The sequence below is a fragment of the Protopterus annectens genome, chromosome 6.part0 (genome assembly GCF_019279795.1).
Source record: "Protopterus annectens isolate FY-2018-M chromosome 6.part0, PAN1.0, whole genome shotgun sequence".
Classification (NCBI taxonomy): domain Eukaryota; kingdom Metazoa; phylum Chordata; order Ceratodontiformes; family Protopteridae; genus Protopterus; species Protopterus annectens.
Window position 1 is genome coordinate 324,216,334 of NC_056737.1, and position 18,606 is coordinate 324,234,939.

Genomic DNA, 18,606 nt, shown 5'->3' on the forward strand with positions numbered 1-18,606 from the left:
CTTTCTAAGGCTTGTAAGGGACCAGGTACAGTGGATCTTGTAGGTTGGAAGAGCTGAAGTTTAATTTTCTTAGGATTAAGAATTAGTTGGAAATTGGTAAGCCATGTCTTGACAGAAAGAAAGGAGTCTTGTATTAGTGAGTGGAGTTCTTGTAAGGATGAAGCAGCACATATTAGTGTAGAATCATCTGAATATTGGATGGCAGAAGCTTGTAAAATAGAAGTCTAGAGGCTGTTAATATATAGAGAGAACAGTAGGGGACCTAGGATGGAGGCTTGGGGAACTCTTACAGTAACTGGAAGAAAAGGGGAGAGGTCCTGCTGTCACTGTACTGCCTGCTGATGTCCTGATAAATAACATTGGAACCAGGCAACAGAGGATTAACTGAGACCTAGATCAGAAAGAACATTTATAAGTTTACTATGTGTGATCATAACAAAGACCTTAGAAAGGTCAAGAAAGATAGCAGATACAAATTCCGCATTGTTTCTATGGTGGTTTACTGTATTAGTGAAAGACATTAGAGCAGTGGTAGTGCTATGAAATGGGCAAAAGCCGTATTGAGTGTTTGACAAACGGTTGAGCGTGTAAGTAGTTTGTAATTTGTGTATGTATACATCTCCCTAGGATTTTGGATAGAGGGAAAGGTATAGCAATTGGGTGGTAGTTAGTTCTGTAGAAATGCCCCTTTGTGCAGTGGAATAATATGGGAAATATTCCAAATTTTGGGGACTAGTTTTTCAGATATAGATCTGTTAAGAATGGCTACTGGGTAGGCGATTGCATCAGCAGTGATTTGCAGAAAGTTGGCTGGTAGCTTGTCTGCTGCCAGTGTTGTAGGCTTTAGCTTTTTGAGGCATTTTCTTATTATATCTGTACAGACAGGTTGAACGTTGAAGGTGTTGTTAATGCATGACTTGGAAGGTTCAGTGGAGTAGGGTCAGTTTGGTGATTAGACAGGGCTAGAATGGTCTCTGTGAAGTACTTATTGAATTGAGTAGATATATTCTCTGAGGTGTTTGCAGTTGTTGGGGAGGGAGTACTAGATTTACCTAGAAAGAGTATGTTATTAATAGCTGCCCAGAATTTTTGAGAGCTCGTCTGATGTTTAATTTGTATGTTGTGATAGCACTTAATCTTGTCAAATTTAACTAGTTTCTTTGCTATATTTCTGAGTTCCAAGTATGCTTGTTTTGAGGCTAGGATCCTAATTTTGTGCTAGTGTTCCCAGGCTTTATCTCTGGGTTTAAGCAGTGATCTAGTTTCTTTACTTAGACAAGCAGTAATATTAGATTTGATTCTGATAGTTCTGGGAGGGGCATGTAGGTTTAAGATGTCTAGAAAGGTGGAGATGAAGTATTTGACAGGTTCCTCAAGGTCGAGTAGCTTGAGTGGAGCCCACTTACAACTTTAAACAGCAGATATGAAATTGTTGAGGTTAAAGTTCCTTTTGTTTCTTATCAGTTGGTAGATGGTACCTTTAGTATGGTATATATGCTGTTTTAGTAGAAAGGTTGGTAGATGGTCAAGCAGGCCATCTGGGAGGCAGCCATAATGAAAGGAGTGAACTTGTCTGTTTATTAATATCCAGTCGAGGATTGATTGCCTCTTGGCCAATTTGTTAATTCTTGTAGGAGTTTGGATGATTTGCGTAAATCCATGGAGGTTTATATAATTAGTGGGGTTATGAGAGTTGCAAGTAAGCCAATCAAACTTAAAATCACCCATGAATATAGTTTCCTTTTGGAATGAATTGCAGGACCACTGCAGAAGGTTCTTAAGACTGGATATATTGTTACCAAGTGGGATATAGCATCCAATTAGGTTTATCAGCTTTTTGGAGTTAATATTTAGTTTAGTAAAAATTAATTACTTAAGCATTGTCAAAGTTGGGGATAGTCTGGTCCAGTGTCTCAACTTTGAGGTTACTTTTAAATAGAATTGCTATGCTACCTCCTCTTTTGCTTATTCTGTCTTTCCATAGAATATTATATCCTGGAGCAAGGATTTCATTATTAATATTGTCTGGTTTTAGCCATGTTTCAGTTAGTAGTACAACATCTAGTGAGTATAGTGAGAGACAGGCATATAGATCATACATTTTGTTGGCAATGCTTCTAATATTTATATTAAGTAACAGATGATCTGTCACTTTCCCAGGGACTTGTGGAATGCTGTGGGAGTGATTGGTTAACTGGGACAGTGGGTAGTTTACAGTAGTTGTTGAGGCCATGAAGGTTATAGTTTTTATGATTTTAGTCATGTACCTATCATACTTCTGGGAAATTTGGGAGGAATGGTGGTGCAGTAGTAATATGAAGGGAGCATATTGAGTGGTTGAAGAGTTAAAGATAGATGAGGAGATTAAGAAATTGTAAGATTTAATATTTTGAAGACAGAGAGAGGTAGCATAGTAGGGAGATGGTTCTTCTAGGTTGACATGGTTATGAGGTAAAGTAGGCAAATGATGTTAGTAATGCTAGTGCAGCAATGAATAGCTGGAGCATATTGTAGTATAGGGCAGGAGGATGCTGTAGGATTTATTTAATCCACTTAATGTGATACTGGCATGAGACTGTGGTATTAAGTAGTACTTATCAAGTGTGAGAGAAGGTGTTTACTCGTGTTTTGGGGGTCGGGTTAATGAATTTATAGGTGACTCTGTAGTGTTAATGGAGTAGTTAGGATGACTGGATAATGAGGTAGAATGGGTGTGGCTAGCTGGAACTAAGTGTAGGGACAGTGTGGGTGGGTGGGAATGGGGGTAGGGGAGGGAAGGATGAGCTTATTGTGATCCTTATCTGTTCCAAAGACTATCTGTAAGCTGGGTATTTACATTTTAAGATAGCATGTGTAAGGAGCATCCTGTCCTATGTAAACTTCAATAATTGAAACATTAAGGTAGTAAAAAACAGTACAAATAAAATATAGGTATGTATGGGTGAGAGTCAAAAGAAATGAGAAAGTGAAATCTTGGGATTAAGAAGGGGGCTAAGAGAGGACTGCTGTAGAAATAAGTAATTTGGAATGACCATTGTTAAAATGAGTTAGTCTAGGTACTGAAAACAGTAAAGCTGGTGAAATAGTAAGCGTGTGACAGTAGGGATAAGTGGAAGGAGAGGTATACATTTCAGTGATGTGTGGCAGGTACTAGGATAAACAAGTACAGTGTTTATTTTAGTTTTAGAAATAGTTAGCCTGTTAGAACATACATTTTTTTCTGTGAAGCCGAAGTTCGCCACAACTGTCCGCTATACTTCAGGCGTGGAGTTAGAACTACAAAGCTTATTGGGGAGCTCCATAGAAGTTATTTAATTTATTTCTATGAAGCTGAGGTTCGCCACAGCTGTCTGCTGTAGTTCAGGTGTGAAGTTAGGACTGTAGGGCTTGTTGGGGAGACCCATAGAAGTTATTTCATTTATGTGAAGCTGAGGTTTGCCACAACTGTCTGCTATAGTTCAGGCATGAAGTTAGGAATGGCTTGTTGGGGAGACCTGCAGAAGTTATTTCTGACTGCCTAAGCACATTGCAGTTATGCCAGCATGTATGCTGTAAAGAAAAAGGGAAAATGGCACGGGACTTCTTGACTCAACTCAACTTTTGAAAAGGCAAGGAAGAGTTAATCTGGCTTAGTGAAATCCTTTGTCCTGTGCAAGTAAAACTTGAGTTGTTGATGAATGTCTATCAAATGTAGGGTATATTCCCCCTTTATTAGGGAAATTTGGGAAACCTTGGCAGATTGGTAGTTTAAGCTTTGCTTCAGAGGCCACCTTTGGGAGAAAGCAGAGATCTGTTCTCAAAGATTCCCTATCTTTATGAAAAAAAAAAAACAGATATAGAGGTTTACATGATAAAGCTTGCAACACCAAGATTCTCCTTGCAGATGTGATAGCCACCAAAAAGAGAGTCTTCCATGAAAGAAATTTTAGATCAACTATAGAATCGAGCTCAAAAGGAGCTTTTTTCAGAGCCTGGAGCATGACGGTAATATCCCAAGGTGGAACTGGATCTCTGATCAGGGGTCTTGAAAGAAAGGTTCTTTTCAAAAAGTCCTTGGAAGTCTTTAGAAAAGCACAGCAGTCTAGTTCTGCCCAACATGAACATTGGAAATGGCTGCTAACTATACTAGATACTCAAAAAATGGATTCAATTCAGCCAAAAAAAATCTAAAAATGATCTGCTGCTTGTTCTTCTGGTAGTAAAGTCCATAGAGAGACTATGCCAGTGAAACATGTTCCATGTTTCTAAAGAAAATGCTTGAGAGACAAAAAAAAAAAACATAAGATTTGACTGAAAAAGCAGGAGTTGGTGGGAGATTGGTATAATGGTTAAGGTCTTTACCGTACAGACACAAGGAACACGGTTTGAGTCTCAAATGGGGTAACTGGCTAGGCTTAAAATGGCCCCCGAAGGCAGGTAGCCTAGTACTAATCCTTGACTCTGAGTACATTAGATACGAAGTAGACACTGGATGTGGGAGATGGAGATCAACAGGAAGAAAATCAGCAAACTGGAAATTGACAAATGTGGGATTGCGAAGCATACATTATATTTGGGGATCATGACTGAACAAGAAAACCTGGAAATATTTTGGATGATTTTGACTTTGTTAAACTTGTAGGGGTTCAAAAGCACATGCCCTACTTCATATCATTAATGTTTGGAAGAACATTTAGGAGGGCAAGAGGAGGGAAACAATTAACTGCAAGTAAAACAAAATGTTGTCCTTAACAGTAATATTTTTTATAATGCATGACATAAACTACATGCTATAAAGTAAAGCTTTCTGAGTTATTTTTGTGTGTGACATGGATACTAAAGTAAAGAAGTACTCCTGGATTTCCTTCTTTCTTTCTCCTTGTTCAATTTTAAGAAATGTAGGCACTGCAATGTAAAAAGAGAAGAAAATTCTAGACTAAAAAGCATGATATAAAAAATTAATATGCTTTTTCTTACTTTTGTATAGGGAAATGACTGGATTAAGGCCCTTAGCTTGATCTAATAAGTTTTAAAGGGAAACAAATAAATAAAAGAACGCTAAATATAATGAAAAGTTTTCCTCTAGCAAATAAATTGAGTGCTTGTAGTGGTGGCAACTGTGTATCTGGTTCTTGTGTTTCTATAAAGACAATCTGATAATGGGGCAATAACAGCAGAGTACTTTTTCCTTTCAATGTCTAGGTGAATATTTTCTGAAAGCATTCAATTGTTTTTCTAATCTGGGAGAGAAATGAAGATAAGACAAAATCAGATAGCAATTAGTGGAAGTAGAAGCACTCACTGTACCCTGCGTATTAGCAGGGACAACCTTCATTACAGGTTAATTCAAGCCTCTGAATGTGGCTGTCAATCTGGGACAATTGTTCATATTAGGAGGGTTAATCTTCATTATTTGATGATGTACATAGTTTTGTGTGTTAGTAAGTACTAAGTTAATAGATTTTAGGGGTGTTATGGGGGCGTGTTTATTTGTTTGAGTGTTTTCATTAAAACAAAATGTTTTGTAACATGTGACATAGGCTCAAATGGATATGACAAATGACAACTGTATAAAGAAATCAACCTGCCAAACATTAGTGTATGCAACATAAAAGCTGTTACACAACAGTTGGGATTAATAACTTCTTAACATAATGAAAACACTTTCCATATTATCTTTAAATGTGAGTGGTCTCACAGATATATATAAAAAGGTGTAGTGAACTATATTGAAAAATGCAGAGTGCAAATAGCTATGCTACAGGAGACACATTTGGAAAGAACGGAGCTTGTGAAGTTAACAAAGAAAGGATTTCAGGATGGCTATTCAGTGGAATATTTGAGACAAAGGAAAAGGGTAGTACTTAAATTAACTGCAAGAAGAGATCCAATAGTTATAGAAGAAGAAAACAAGATAACAATGGTAGATTTGTACTAAGGGGCTACTGGTAAGGGAGGAGGATTACCCTGGCAAGTATTTTCTTTTCTCTCTGTACTTTCCCGGTTCTGTCCCAGTCTCCTCCTATGATGTGTGACCTATAACTAGACAGTTTTTTTGACTTGACTGAAATGCATGTGCATCAGGTGTTAAAGCTGTTTTGCTCATAAGTACAAAATCCCCCTGACAATACCTACAATTCCCAGCAGCTCAGCCACAGCAGAGTCTTCACACCACAAATTCAGCTAATAACCTAATGTGTTAAATCCATTTCGCTCATAAGTACAAAAGCTCCTTGTCAGTACCTATGGTCCCCAACAGCTGAGCCACAGCAGACTCTTCGTGGCGCAGATTCTGCTAATAACCTAATGCATGTTAAAAAACTTGCAGTGTGAGAACTATTTTATTCTGTACCCCAAAGTTATCTACAGCATATCACTGAGTCTAGCTAGTCTTCCTCACCCCTTTCCCCTTAACACTTTGTCCTTTTACTTTAATGTACTCGGACTGTTTTATCCACTTGTCATAGTGCCAGAAGCATTCATTCCACCTCTCGAGCTTTGGTGTTTCTTCTAGCTGTAGGTTGTTTTTTTTCTTAATATCCAGCTTCTAATCATGTTCCTTGCTTCTATCTTTTCTACCCGCTTCTCTAGTTTTTCTTAGGTGTGTGCATGAGTGTTTTTTCCCCTCTCCCTTACTGTTAGGTACTCTGAGGTATCATCAATGGTACTTATTCCTCCCTTTTACCTTCAGGTAACCTCCTTTACCATCAATGGTATTTTCCTTCTTTTCCTTTCCTTTCTTCTGTTAAAAAAATAATCTCACTTCTTAGTCTGTCTGTGACCGTGTGTGTGTTTCTGTGCGTCTCAGGTGGCCTTAGCTTCTTTTCAAGGCCAACAAACCCTCTAAAGGCACCTTTGATTTCAAGAGGTGTCAGAAATGAGATAGAAAAATGCCGAATTTAGATGGACACACCTTTTGTGTGTATTGTCTTGGTGCTGTCCATCTTCATGAAGATTGTGCCATCTGTCATGGGTTCAGTGCTAGAACCCTGATACAGCACAAAAATAAGCCTATTTTAAAGGACTTCTGAAAACTGATTCTGAAGAGTCCATCTCTGGTTCCAAGACAGAAGCCAGTTCCTCTTCCTCATCTTTAATTTCAGAATCAAAAAAGTGCACTCAATTGGTTCCAACAGCTTCCTCTGAACCACCTTCAAAACTGGCCAAGTCTCCCACAGTGCTGATAGTCTCTTCAACACTGGTGGGCAAGAATACTTTTCCCTCAACACAGACCTCTTCAGCACTGGTATTGGTGAAGACATCTCTCCTACTGGTACCAAAAGGATCACTCAGTAACCAAAGGTGCCTCAGATGATAATTTACCACAGACATCAAAAAAAAAAAAAACCCAGAATCACCACTCCAAGTAGCCAGGAACCAGACTTGATAGTACCAATTGAAAAATGTTTAATTTCACACAAAAAGACTCAGTAGTAACACAGTCAAGCACATTCGTCATCCAAGACTTATTCAGAACTGTGTTCTTTCATCATCCAAGACTTCTACAAAACTGTGTTCTTTCGTCAATTGGTTCTTTTTGTGTGGAATTAAACATTTTTCAATTGGTTCTTTTTGTGTGGAATTAAATATTTTTCAATTGGTTCTTTTTGTGTGGAATTAAACATTTTTCAATTGGTACTACCGAGTCTGGTTCCTGGCTACTTGGAGTGGTGATTCTGTTTTTTTTTTGGTATATTTTTACCACTCTGTACACCACTTGTTGTTTTTGGTTTACCACAGACATCCTATTAACCCTCGACTGACCCATTTGTGGGCCATCCTCAGAGCCCATTTATGGAGAGACAGCCTCCAAAGGTCTCCATCAGCCTCTATTCTGTCCATTAAGAGCCTATCGGAGTCAGACATTATGAGACCGGTGGATCAGCTCCTGATAGCGAGGGGATTACCTTCATCCTCGGTTCCTAGTCTTGTTAGCTCTGGAACCTTGCCTGCTTCTACACCCATCTGAATTCCTCCTTTGACTCCAGCCGAGATTTCAGAGCCCCTGGTGCTGAACATCTTGGCTTCAACTATTTCAGTTCCAGTCAGAGCTTCTCCTGTACCGACAGTTACCCTAAGCTCTTCTAGTTTGTCAGAACCAAGAGATCTCCCAGGGTTGGAGCTTTGTTGCCAGTTGCGAGGGGCAGGGTTCAACTTTGATACTTTTGGAGCCTTCCATGGCCCCTTGGGGCTTTAGCATATGTAAGTTTGCCCTTGGCTTCTGCTTCAGAGGTGGCTTCCTCAGTTTGGGGTGGGACAACAGTTCCAAAGGAGTCTATTTGGTTTTGAGCTCCCATCCCTCTACAGGGGGGTCTGCCTTCCAGGACAAGGAGAGGGCCTTGTCCATTGTGGATAAACAGTCTATGCCTTCCCTGTTAGGCCAAACAACTTGTCCATTCCCTTGACCAGAGCGTCCTCCAGTCTCTTCCCTTGGACAGAGGGCACAAAAGCCTTAGGAGTGAACCACCCTGGTTATATCTTCTTTGGATACCTCTCCGAACACCCCACCAAAGAGGTACATTCAACGAAAAAGTGCAAGAGGTAGCACTTGGACTCCTCTGAAGAGTTCTTTACAGAAGATACCAATTTCGATGAAGGGGAACATTCCCCCAAGTCATCCCCAAAGATATTTCCTTTGGGGACATCCTAGAAATCCTGAAACACAGGGGTGGCTGGACTACCCTCCAAACTTCCTCAGAGGAATCAGTATATCTAGATGCTTTTCATGGCCACCCCTCTACCTCTTGGATCTCTCCGTCCACTGATGATCTTTTTAAACTAATCACCCATCTGGCATGGAAAATTCCTGACTCTATCAAATTGATCCCTAAAAGACCTGGCCAGATTCTCTCTGCCCCAAAAGATGAGCAACAGTAGGCCAAGGGTATTCCTGTAGATACTATGGTGGTAGTGGCAGCCACTACAAAGGAACTTGACGAAGAAAGTCCTACTATCCATTCTTCTAACAAGGAGTCTAGGATAATGGATAGATTTGGGAAGCGGGTATATGCTTCATAGATTTTTGCTCTCAGGTCCCTGAATTATATGGGTCATTCTACCAGGCTTCCGAGAGATCTGATTAAAGAACTTTCAGATACTCTTACAAGAGCAGTAGCTGAAAGGGTTTGAGAAAAGTTTACTTCTCAGCTCGCCACCCTTGAATCTACTTCTGATTTGTCCATGAGACTAATTGCTCATGCTGCTAAAAGGACGACAAGAGCAGCAGGATTAGGTGTCGCCACCAGGAGACACACCCGGATGTAGTTATGTGACTTGGCAGACCCATTTAAGTCTTCTTTCGTCAACTCTCCATTTGATGAATCATCTCTGTTTGGCCCCAAAGTTAAAGAGACTCTAACCAGATGTGAAAAAGATGAGAAGACTCTTTCTGCTGTGGGTGTACAGTTCTCCAATCCTCAACGGCCCTATCCCAGGAACCACAGAAGTGGGATGATATGGTTCAAAAATACTCAAGCACCTTTCCAGGACTCACATGGCACTGACTTTCCCAGGGGCAGAGGGGGAAATAATAATGGAAGACGTTGTCTAAGAGCCAAGAATGTCCCGCAGAACCAGGGTTCCAGAGGCTCTTTCTCTGGTAACTCCTACCAGTGCTCCTGAAAGGAGGCTCAACTGCCTTCCTCTGGAGGCAGTCAGGGGACAATTATCCTTGTACCAATCTGCCTGGCTAGAAATGATGATGGACAAATGGGTGCAGGGAAATAATTTCTAGAGTCACAATATTCCCCTTTCAAAGAAACCAAAAAGACCAAGAAGAATCCCAGCTGTTCCACCCAGGTACAGGGAGGCAGCAGTCTTAGAAATTCAAAAACTGCTCGACAAAAGAGTCATCCAAGGAGTCCTGCCAGACCAGAGAGGATCCAGAATTTACTCAAGATTCTTTTTGGCGCCGAAAAAAAACAGGGGAATGGAGACAGATCTTAGATCTCAGTCAGTTGAACAAATCAGTTCAAAAAACCAAATTCCAGATGGCCTTGGTTCAGTCAATACTTCCATTCTTGGAAAAAGACAATTGGATGTGCTCAATAGATCTTCAGGATACGTATTACCATATAAAAATGGACAAGCACTCCAGAAAACTCCTGCACTTCCAGCTGGGAGCCAGTCACTACAGCTGGGAGGCAGTCACTATCAGTTCAAAGCACTGCCTTCAGGTCTCAACACAGCCCCCAGGGTGTTCATCAAATGCATGGCAGTGGTAGCAGCACATCTCAGACTACTAGGATTCCAAGTGTTTCCATATCTAGATGACTGGCTCCTTACCACTCTCACCAGATGTCAACTCGTAAAGGCACAAGATTACACCCTTCATCTTTGTTCCAGTTTAGGAATCACTATAAACTATGAAAAATCTCATCTGCAACCATCACAACAACTGGAATTCATTGGAGCTATGCTAGACTCAGTTACTGGCTTTTCATCACTTCCCCTAGAAAGACTCAAAAAGATCAGATCACAAGTGAGCCAAATCAACTGCAGCAAGAAAGTAACAATGAGACTCACTCTACAAACTCTAGGGGTGATGGCAGCCTCTATCACTCTAGTCCCTCTGGCCAGGTTGTTATTGTTGTGTCTTTCGGCTTTTCCCGGTTAGGGGTCGCCACAGCGGAACTCCGGTCCGCTAATGATTGGCAGTAGATTTTTACGTGCCGAGTTGCCAGCCCTGACGCACAACTTTCAAAGAAGGTACACCCATTCACGCATGTCTCCACACAGAAGACACTCTAGCTGAGAATCGAACAGGACAACGTCTTACTGTGAGGTGACAAGACTACTCTGGCCAGGTACCACATGCAAATTCTTCAATGACTTCTCACCTCCAAGTGGCCCCTATTGAATCAGCCAATGTCCCATCTAATTATGATCACTGATCGTTGCAAAGAAGAGTCGGTGGCTCCATTCTAACAAAATCTTTTCAGGCCACTCTTTGTTCCTCCTCAACACCAAGCCATAGAGACCACAGACACATACCAGATAGGGTGGGTGGGCATCATCTGGGAAAGAAAGACAGTCCAAGGCACTTGGTCCCAGCTGGAGTCCAACTTGCATATGGACGTTCTAGAGATGATAGTGGTGCTCTTAGTGTTGCAGGCATTTCAAGATACCCTCACTTTCGGAATGACTGCAATTCAAACAGACATGTCAGTAGTCTGGTATATCAACAAACTAGGGGGACCAGGTCGTACCCTCTTTGGCAAGAAGCTCTCACAATCTGGTAATGGGTGACTTCCTCCAACCACTTTCTAATGGCAAATCACATTCCAGAGAGCTCCAGCATGATTGACGGCAATTTTAGCAGAACCTTCCTTGTGCCTCATTAGTGGTCTCTCAATCCAATGATGGCGAGAAAGATATTCTACCACTGGGGCCAACCTTGCTGTGACCTGTCTGCATCCCCTCTGAACAAGTGCAACAGTTACTTTGCCCTAATCTTCCCTCCAGGGGAGGCACCCAGAAATGCTCTCCTTCATGACTGGCCCCACTGGTCTACTGTATGCCTTTCCCCCCGTTTCCTCTAATATGTCAGTTTCTAAACAAAGCCAACAGGTCAAAGAACAGAATAATTCTCATTGCCCCACTCTGGCCTCGACAAGTCTGGTTTCCCTTCTTTTGGCCTCATCTACTGTGGAAACCCTGGATACTGGACCCAGCTCCAGAACTATTGTCCCACCTGGAGGGAATGGTTCATCCGAATCGTCAGCATCTCAGGCTCACTGCATTGCTTCTCCAGTTCTCATGATAGCCAGGCATTCCTCCCTCGCTTCCCAGTCCAACGCATCATTCTGGCCCACCACAAACCTTCAACTAGAAAATTGTATCATAACAAATGGCTAAAATTTGCTAAATGGTCACTTGACCATAATACTGACCCATATGCAGCACCTGTAGACAAAGTTTTACACTTCTTAGCCTTACTCTACAAATCTGTCTCATCAGCTTCTACGATTCAGGTACATCTTGCTGCGATATCTAACTTCCACATTGGTTTCAACGGCTCATCACTAATGTCACATAAACTTTGTAGCCTTTTTGAAAGGAACCCTAATGCTTAGACCTATGTTTTAAAGAACCCTCTGCAAGTGGTACTGCAGTCTCTTGTTTCTGCCCCCTTTGAACCATCAGCAACTTGTGACTTAAATTTCTTGTCCTGGAAAACCTTATTTTTGACAACTATCACTTCAGCCAAGAGAATATCAGAAATTCAAGCCTTGTCCTGTAAACTCCCCATTTGATATTTCATAAGGACAGGTTCTCCCTCAGGACAAATCCATCCTTTTTGCCAAAGGTTGTTTCAGAGTCAAATATCAATCAAACCTTTCATCTCCCAGTCTTTTTTCCTAATTTTTCCAACAACGGGTTGTACTGTCTACACTTACTAGATGTGTATTGTCTTGGTGCTGTCCATCTTCATGAAGATTGTGCCATCTGTCATGGGTTCAGTGCTAGAACCCTGATACAGCACAAAAATAAGCCTATTTTAAAGGACTTCTGAAAACTGATTCTGAAGAGTCCATCTCTGGTTCCAAGACAGAAGCCAGTTCCTCTTCCTCATCTTTAATTTCAGAATCAAAAAAGTGCACTCAATTGGTTCCAACAGCTTCCTCTGAACCACCTTCAAAACTGGCCAAGTCTCCCACAGTGCTGATAGTCTCTTGCCTTGGTGGACCGAATATTCCCAAATACTGGCTTCCTAATACGGACAGAGATATGGTCTCTTATCTAGTACTTCTTGTCTGTCATTACTGTATGCAAACTTGATCTGAGGTAATTTGGTGAGGAGCATTACGGGTAGAGCCTAGCTCAAGAGTTTTGGAAGGCATGAGCTGGAATAACAGCTGAGTTGGTTCCAAGGCTCAGAACTGAGCCCATAGTCAAGGATTAGTGAAGACTGACAACAAAGATGGAACGTTATGGTAAGACACAACTTCTTTTTATTGTAGCTATGATTTGTTCAATTTGCTTGTCCTTAGCTACTATATTCAGTCGCATGAAAGTTTGTTGTCTGAAGAGCTCCCTGCTTGTACTGCCCCTTTATCAATGGTTAATTATAGGTATTAAATAACAGTCAAATACATCATGACACTAACCATTTTACTGATAGAGTCTGTGGCTTCACAAATAGCCATGACCAGGGTCCAGCCCGCTTTGTTTGCCCTCGCTACACTTGGGTTCACTCTGCTACCCTACCCTACCCCCATATCAATTACATTTCAACTAAACGTAGCTCCACCTTTTCATCCACAACATCCAATCATATACATCCCCTAATAATCATATACCCCATGTACTAACCAATCTCAGTCTTACCACATCCTTCAAATTGCATCACTTTCTCTCCAAGTCCAAGCCTACCACAACTCCTCCCACTTCCTTACATCCCACTCTAATTTAGTACTCTTAAAATGACATACCCCCACCACACCTTAATGCTCCTTCTCTGCTTCTCACTTAATCTCCTACTACTAATTCATAGCACTGCAATGAATACCCAAAACACTTACACTTTCAATAAATCCATTACACTGAACACAAGCCATGAAAAACAAGTAGTTACTCCAATATATCATCCAGCCTATTAAAGATAAATATTCTTCAATTTACAAAATACTACAATCTTATATAAACTGTAAACCAAACCTTGTTATAAAGCTAAAACCAAAAGAAACTCAAATTAATATTCCATCTCCTCTCCCATATTACTGGCCTATCTCAATGTGGTGACATTCATCCAAATCCAGATCCCACCACAACTTCCTTCAGTTACAATAGACTCTCTCCCAACTCACTATTTCTGGTTTCACTAAATCTACAAAGCATATGTAATAAAATAACAGACCTCCACATGTGGTTATCACAGTATACCCCTGACATACATGTAATCACAGATACATGGCTCAAACCAAATATTCAGGACAATGAACTGCTTCCGCCAGGCTACAGTACAATAAGAACTGATAGAATCCATAAAAAGTAGGAAGGGTTGCTCTAACCTACCCCTCTACATACACAATTATACCTTTCTCCAAGCCCATCCCTAAATTTGATAATGCTGAAACCCTCATAGCCTTCTTAAAGTTAAACAAAATTAAACAACTCTGCATCACAGTTTTCTACATACTCCCTGGTCACAACTATCCTACATTTGACAATATTCTATCCTGGATGTCTCAAAATATATCTAATGAAACTATCATCATGGGTGATGTGAACATCAATTAGCAGCTCTTAACCTCCGATTTCCCACCCAATAGTCTTAATCTTTCTGGCTTCACACAGTTTATCACAACCCCTACTAGAATTCATAAAAACACCAACCAAAATTCTACTCTAAACTGGATCCTAGTTACAGACCCTGCTAAATTCTCAAAATCCAGCACTCTTCCAGATTCCTTAACTGACCATCTACCTCCCAATCATCTAAAGCCCATAACTACAAAACCTCCCACAATCTAACTAATTTTAGTCAACAGCAGTTTGTTAATATACTAGAATCCTTAAATTGGTCTCTGCTAAAATCTCTACCGCTAGATGATGCAGTCAACTACTTCATCAAACTATTCCTAAACACCATTAACAGCCTAGCTGCTCTTCGAAAAAAAAAAAAAAAAAAACTACATTCAGTCATGCATCCTGGCTTATACAGTTCACAAAAAAAAAAGTTAACAGTAAACAGGGATAAAGTATTGAAGGATTGGCAAAAAAAAGAGAAATTAACTAGCTTTACAAACTTGCAGACAATTACATAATCAAGCTAAGAAATCTATATCTATCTACAAAGAATGCTACTTTATACAACAATTATCAGACCGTAAAAAAATCCCAAACATTTTGGTCCACCATCACATTATTACTCACCCCAGGGTCTAAACAAAATCATGCTCCAGTAATAGATAAATCTCCAACTGAAATAGCAGAAATGCTCAATACTCACCTTACTGAAAGTAAAGCCAGTCTGGTTAATGATCCTAACAAACCCCTCAATACAAACGCCACACCTTTCACCTCACACCCATACAACCATCATCACTTTCATTGCAACCTGTACCCACGAGCTACATACAACACCTATTACATAAAATAAAACCCAGCTCTCCCTCTGCTGACAAAAAATTAAAAGTTATGTACTTATAACTTGGTATCTGTGTTGTCCATTCATTCTTCCTCACAGCTGTGGTATGGATCTGGGCCTCAGATCAGATTCGGCCGCATTCTTACAGACCTAGATTCTCGCCTTGAGCTCCTCCTACTACCCACAATGCTCCACACTGTACTCAACCACCTCAGATCGAGTTTGCCGATGGCATTTTACTAAATGCTAAGCAAACTTAATAAAGCATAAGGAAGAAAAGAGGAAAACCAGAGGCTCAAACAAGGGAATGCAGTGTCCCTATACCAAATCCTACAGATCGTCTAGAAAAACTAGGTTGGGGGATGGCTGGGAGGGAAAGTGAGGAAGAATGAAGGGACAACACAGATACCAAGTCATGGTAAGTACATAACTTCTAAATCTGATGTTGTCCTTTTCATTCTACCTCATGACAGGGTCAGAGTCCCCAGCTACATAACTCTTGAGTGGCCTCAATGAAGGATATGCCAGAACACTGTCAAACCAGAAGAAGCTCTGTTTCTGGAGAGTGTCCAATTTGTAATGTGTCATGAACATATGAGATTTTGACCAAGTGGCTGCTGCACAAATATCGTTGATGTAAGCTCTAGAGGAAAATGCAGCTGAAGCAGCCATAGATCTAGTAGAATACACTTTTGGAGGACAATGTAATTTCAGACCACAGTTGGAATAAATGAAAGATATACAGTTTGTAATCCATTTAGACAGTGTAACTTTGGATACTGCGAGGCCTAGACGTTTGGGTGAAAAGGACACAAACAACTGATCAGATGTTTGTGATTAACATGGGTAGCAAATTAACACAACTTAGAGACATTTTTTTAAGTTAATTATGAGGTTAGTAATTTAAATTTAGGCAAAAAAAAAAAGTTTTTAGGCAAAAAAAAAGTTTTAAGTAGCAAATTACTACAAGACCACATTAAAATATGCCAGAAATCAAGAATCCTTTAACATACAGTTTATATGACTACCATGCGGTTTGACATTTTTCAGAAATGATTGCAAATGTTATTATTGTGTCCATCTTCCCATTCAAATGTAAATAACTCTTCAGAAACATAAAATACATTGCTGTTAAAAATGTCCTTGTTGCCAATGAAGTAGGCATGTCTTGATTTCAAGTCTCTGGTTATCTTCCCAACAAATTTAATACTGTAGACACCAACACTTCATATAATTTTCTGTCATCCTTATGAGCAGATGTTTCACTTCAAACAGTAGTGGGTATTCAGTCAGTATTTTTTTTATCTAGCCTCATGAAATATAGCTAGATATACAGCTTTAACGCATGTATTTCAGACCCACATCTAGCCATGTTCAGTGCTTTGCGGAAGTGCTACCCTTTTCTGAATATACCCACAATGTGCTTTTTTCTCTGTAAAGTCTTCCTTTTTACAATTCTACCATTACAGTACGACTCTTAATGTTTGTCAAACATATGCTAACACTGCTGCATGACATGCATGAGTCAAAGAATAAAAATACTTTTTTTTTCTGTATTGTAAAGCTGTATGTAGCCTGCTTTTATTACAAAACAATCTGAATGTAACTACCTGAAGAAATGAAAAAAAAATAATAATAAACGCAAGGCAAACCTGCTTTTTCATTTTAAAGAAAAGCAACAGAGAATGCAAATTTAGCAGAAACACTGAATATTTATTTATTTTTTGGAAAACTGTTAACATACCCGATTCCATGCAACATAAGTACAGATGCATTTACTTCTGAATAAGCAACATAACATGAAGTGCTTTTCTTGTGTGTATTCTGGTCAAAAGAAAGCAATTCTAGTTGAATATATTAAAAATTAACCAAGCTACTGCTGCTGTATACTTTCTTTATAATATACACTTAATAGCTAAACTCTTGTCATACATAAATCTAGTAACAATACTTCCATCCTCATGAAGTGAGTCAACTCAGTATTCTTGTGTGCATGTTGTAGTGTTTACCATCTTTCTTTAAAACCTAAGCAGAACTGGAGTGTTTCTCACTGGGCTTCCGCTGAAAACTAGCTTTGTTCCAAGTCGGACTTTCCCAGTAAACAAATGTTAAATAAATAAACTCCTTGTGTTTGCACTGCAGCTGACAAAAGAGGCATCTCACTTTCATCTGTTTTGAAGACTGCAAGTACTGTGAATCCTCATATCTCTTTTGGACATTTTATGTTAGTATTCCATCCAAATCAAGATTAGACAGCCAAATAACAGCCTTAATAATTTAGGTGACCTACTGCTCCCTTCTAGGAAATGTGAGGCCATCTAACCTTTGTGGTATGATGTCCAGTTAACTTTCTTCATGAAAATTTTTTCTTGGTTGCTGTAAAGCGCTCAGTGTACTGCAAAAAAACAAAACAAAAAAAAAACATAACATTAATTCATCTGTCTCTCTCTCTATATATATATATATATATATATATATATATATATATATATACATATATACATACACATTTATTAAATAGATTCATGCGAGAAGGAATAACACTGACTATGCACTCATTTATTTCTCACTTAATTTTAATCATATTTTGTAAAAACAATAAAATAAAACAATATTTTTGAGTCCGGAACAAGCCCAAAAGTTATCATAAATATAAAACTTCTTTAAACACTGAATGTGTTCATAAGATTCTTCTGTTACAGCGTATCTACTATCTCTTTGGTTTCCATGCTGCATTAAATAGTTCCTGTTCTTATATTTCATTTATTTATACATTCTCTAGTCACCTGCTTTATTCATTGCATAATTATGGGAAGCTGGTACCTATCCTGAGACCCAATGCATACATGGCAGAGAAATTAATTCTAGAAGGGATGCCGGTTCACTGCAGTTGTTACTGCTTTATGTAAATATTTCCTCTCTTATTACAGCATAATAATAATAATAATCTTATCCTATAAAGAGTGACAGATCAAACTGTAGTGTACATTAGTTAAATATAAAACTATTCTGTAGTGTCTACAGCACGTCAATATTACATCAGTATTAACCTTAGAGTCACTGTGAAACACTGTCTTGAATTTTCAAATGTTTGATACCATTTGTAATTGTCATAATACATAGGACACCTTACATTTTGTTAATATGCTGGAGCTTGTCTCCTGAGGTCTTTGCTGCATGACCTTTCCAGCTAGCAAATATAAATACATACTCTGGAGGTGGTGCTGTGTCACAGTTTTTCTGAAACACTACAAATAATTAATGTTGGTAATATGAAGTTTGGCACACTGCTGTTACTTCTGTTAAACAATTCCTCATTTTCATTTAGCTGACTTTCTATTTTTTTATCTCATCTCCTAGACTATACACTTCCTTTCCACCATGTTCATCTCCCATAGGTGTCCATGGCTATAAAGGATGCATCCATTCTTAATTGAGAAGCTTTTCTTACCCACAGCTCTGACTACGTCTCTGGCACATGCTAGATTTGAAGCGTATTGACCCACTTTGAGTAATACAGTGACAACAGATTTCTT

General features: G+C 39.5%; 1 protein-coding gene across 4 annotated transcripts in view; it reads right to left on the reverse strand.

Annotated features, from left to right (window-relative positions):
* Positions 1–18,606, reverse strand: part of LRRC57 (leucine rich repeat containing 57) — a 549,540-nt gene that overhangs the window by 61,464 nt on the left and 469,470 nt on the right. For 3 of the 4 annotated variants that reach the window (XM_044074079.1, XM_044074080.1, XM_044074081.1), the window contains one exon: positions 16,763–17,465. Coding sequence is in view for 2 of the 4 variants with exons in the window: in XM_044074081.1 (XP_043930016.1) it covers positions 17,424–17,465 (42 nt within the window). In the remaining 2 variants the exon portion in view is untranslated. Of the gene's footprint in view, positions 1–16,762; positions 17,466–18,606 lie in introns of those variants that run through there. The other variant, XM_044074082.1, reaches the window with a different exon arrangement.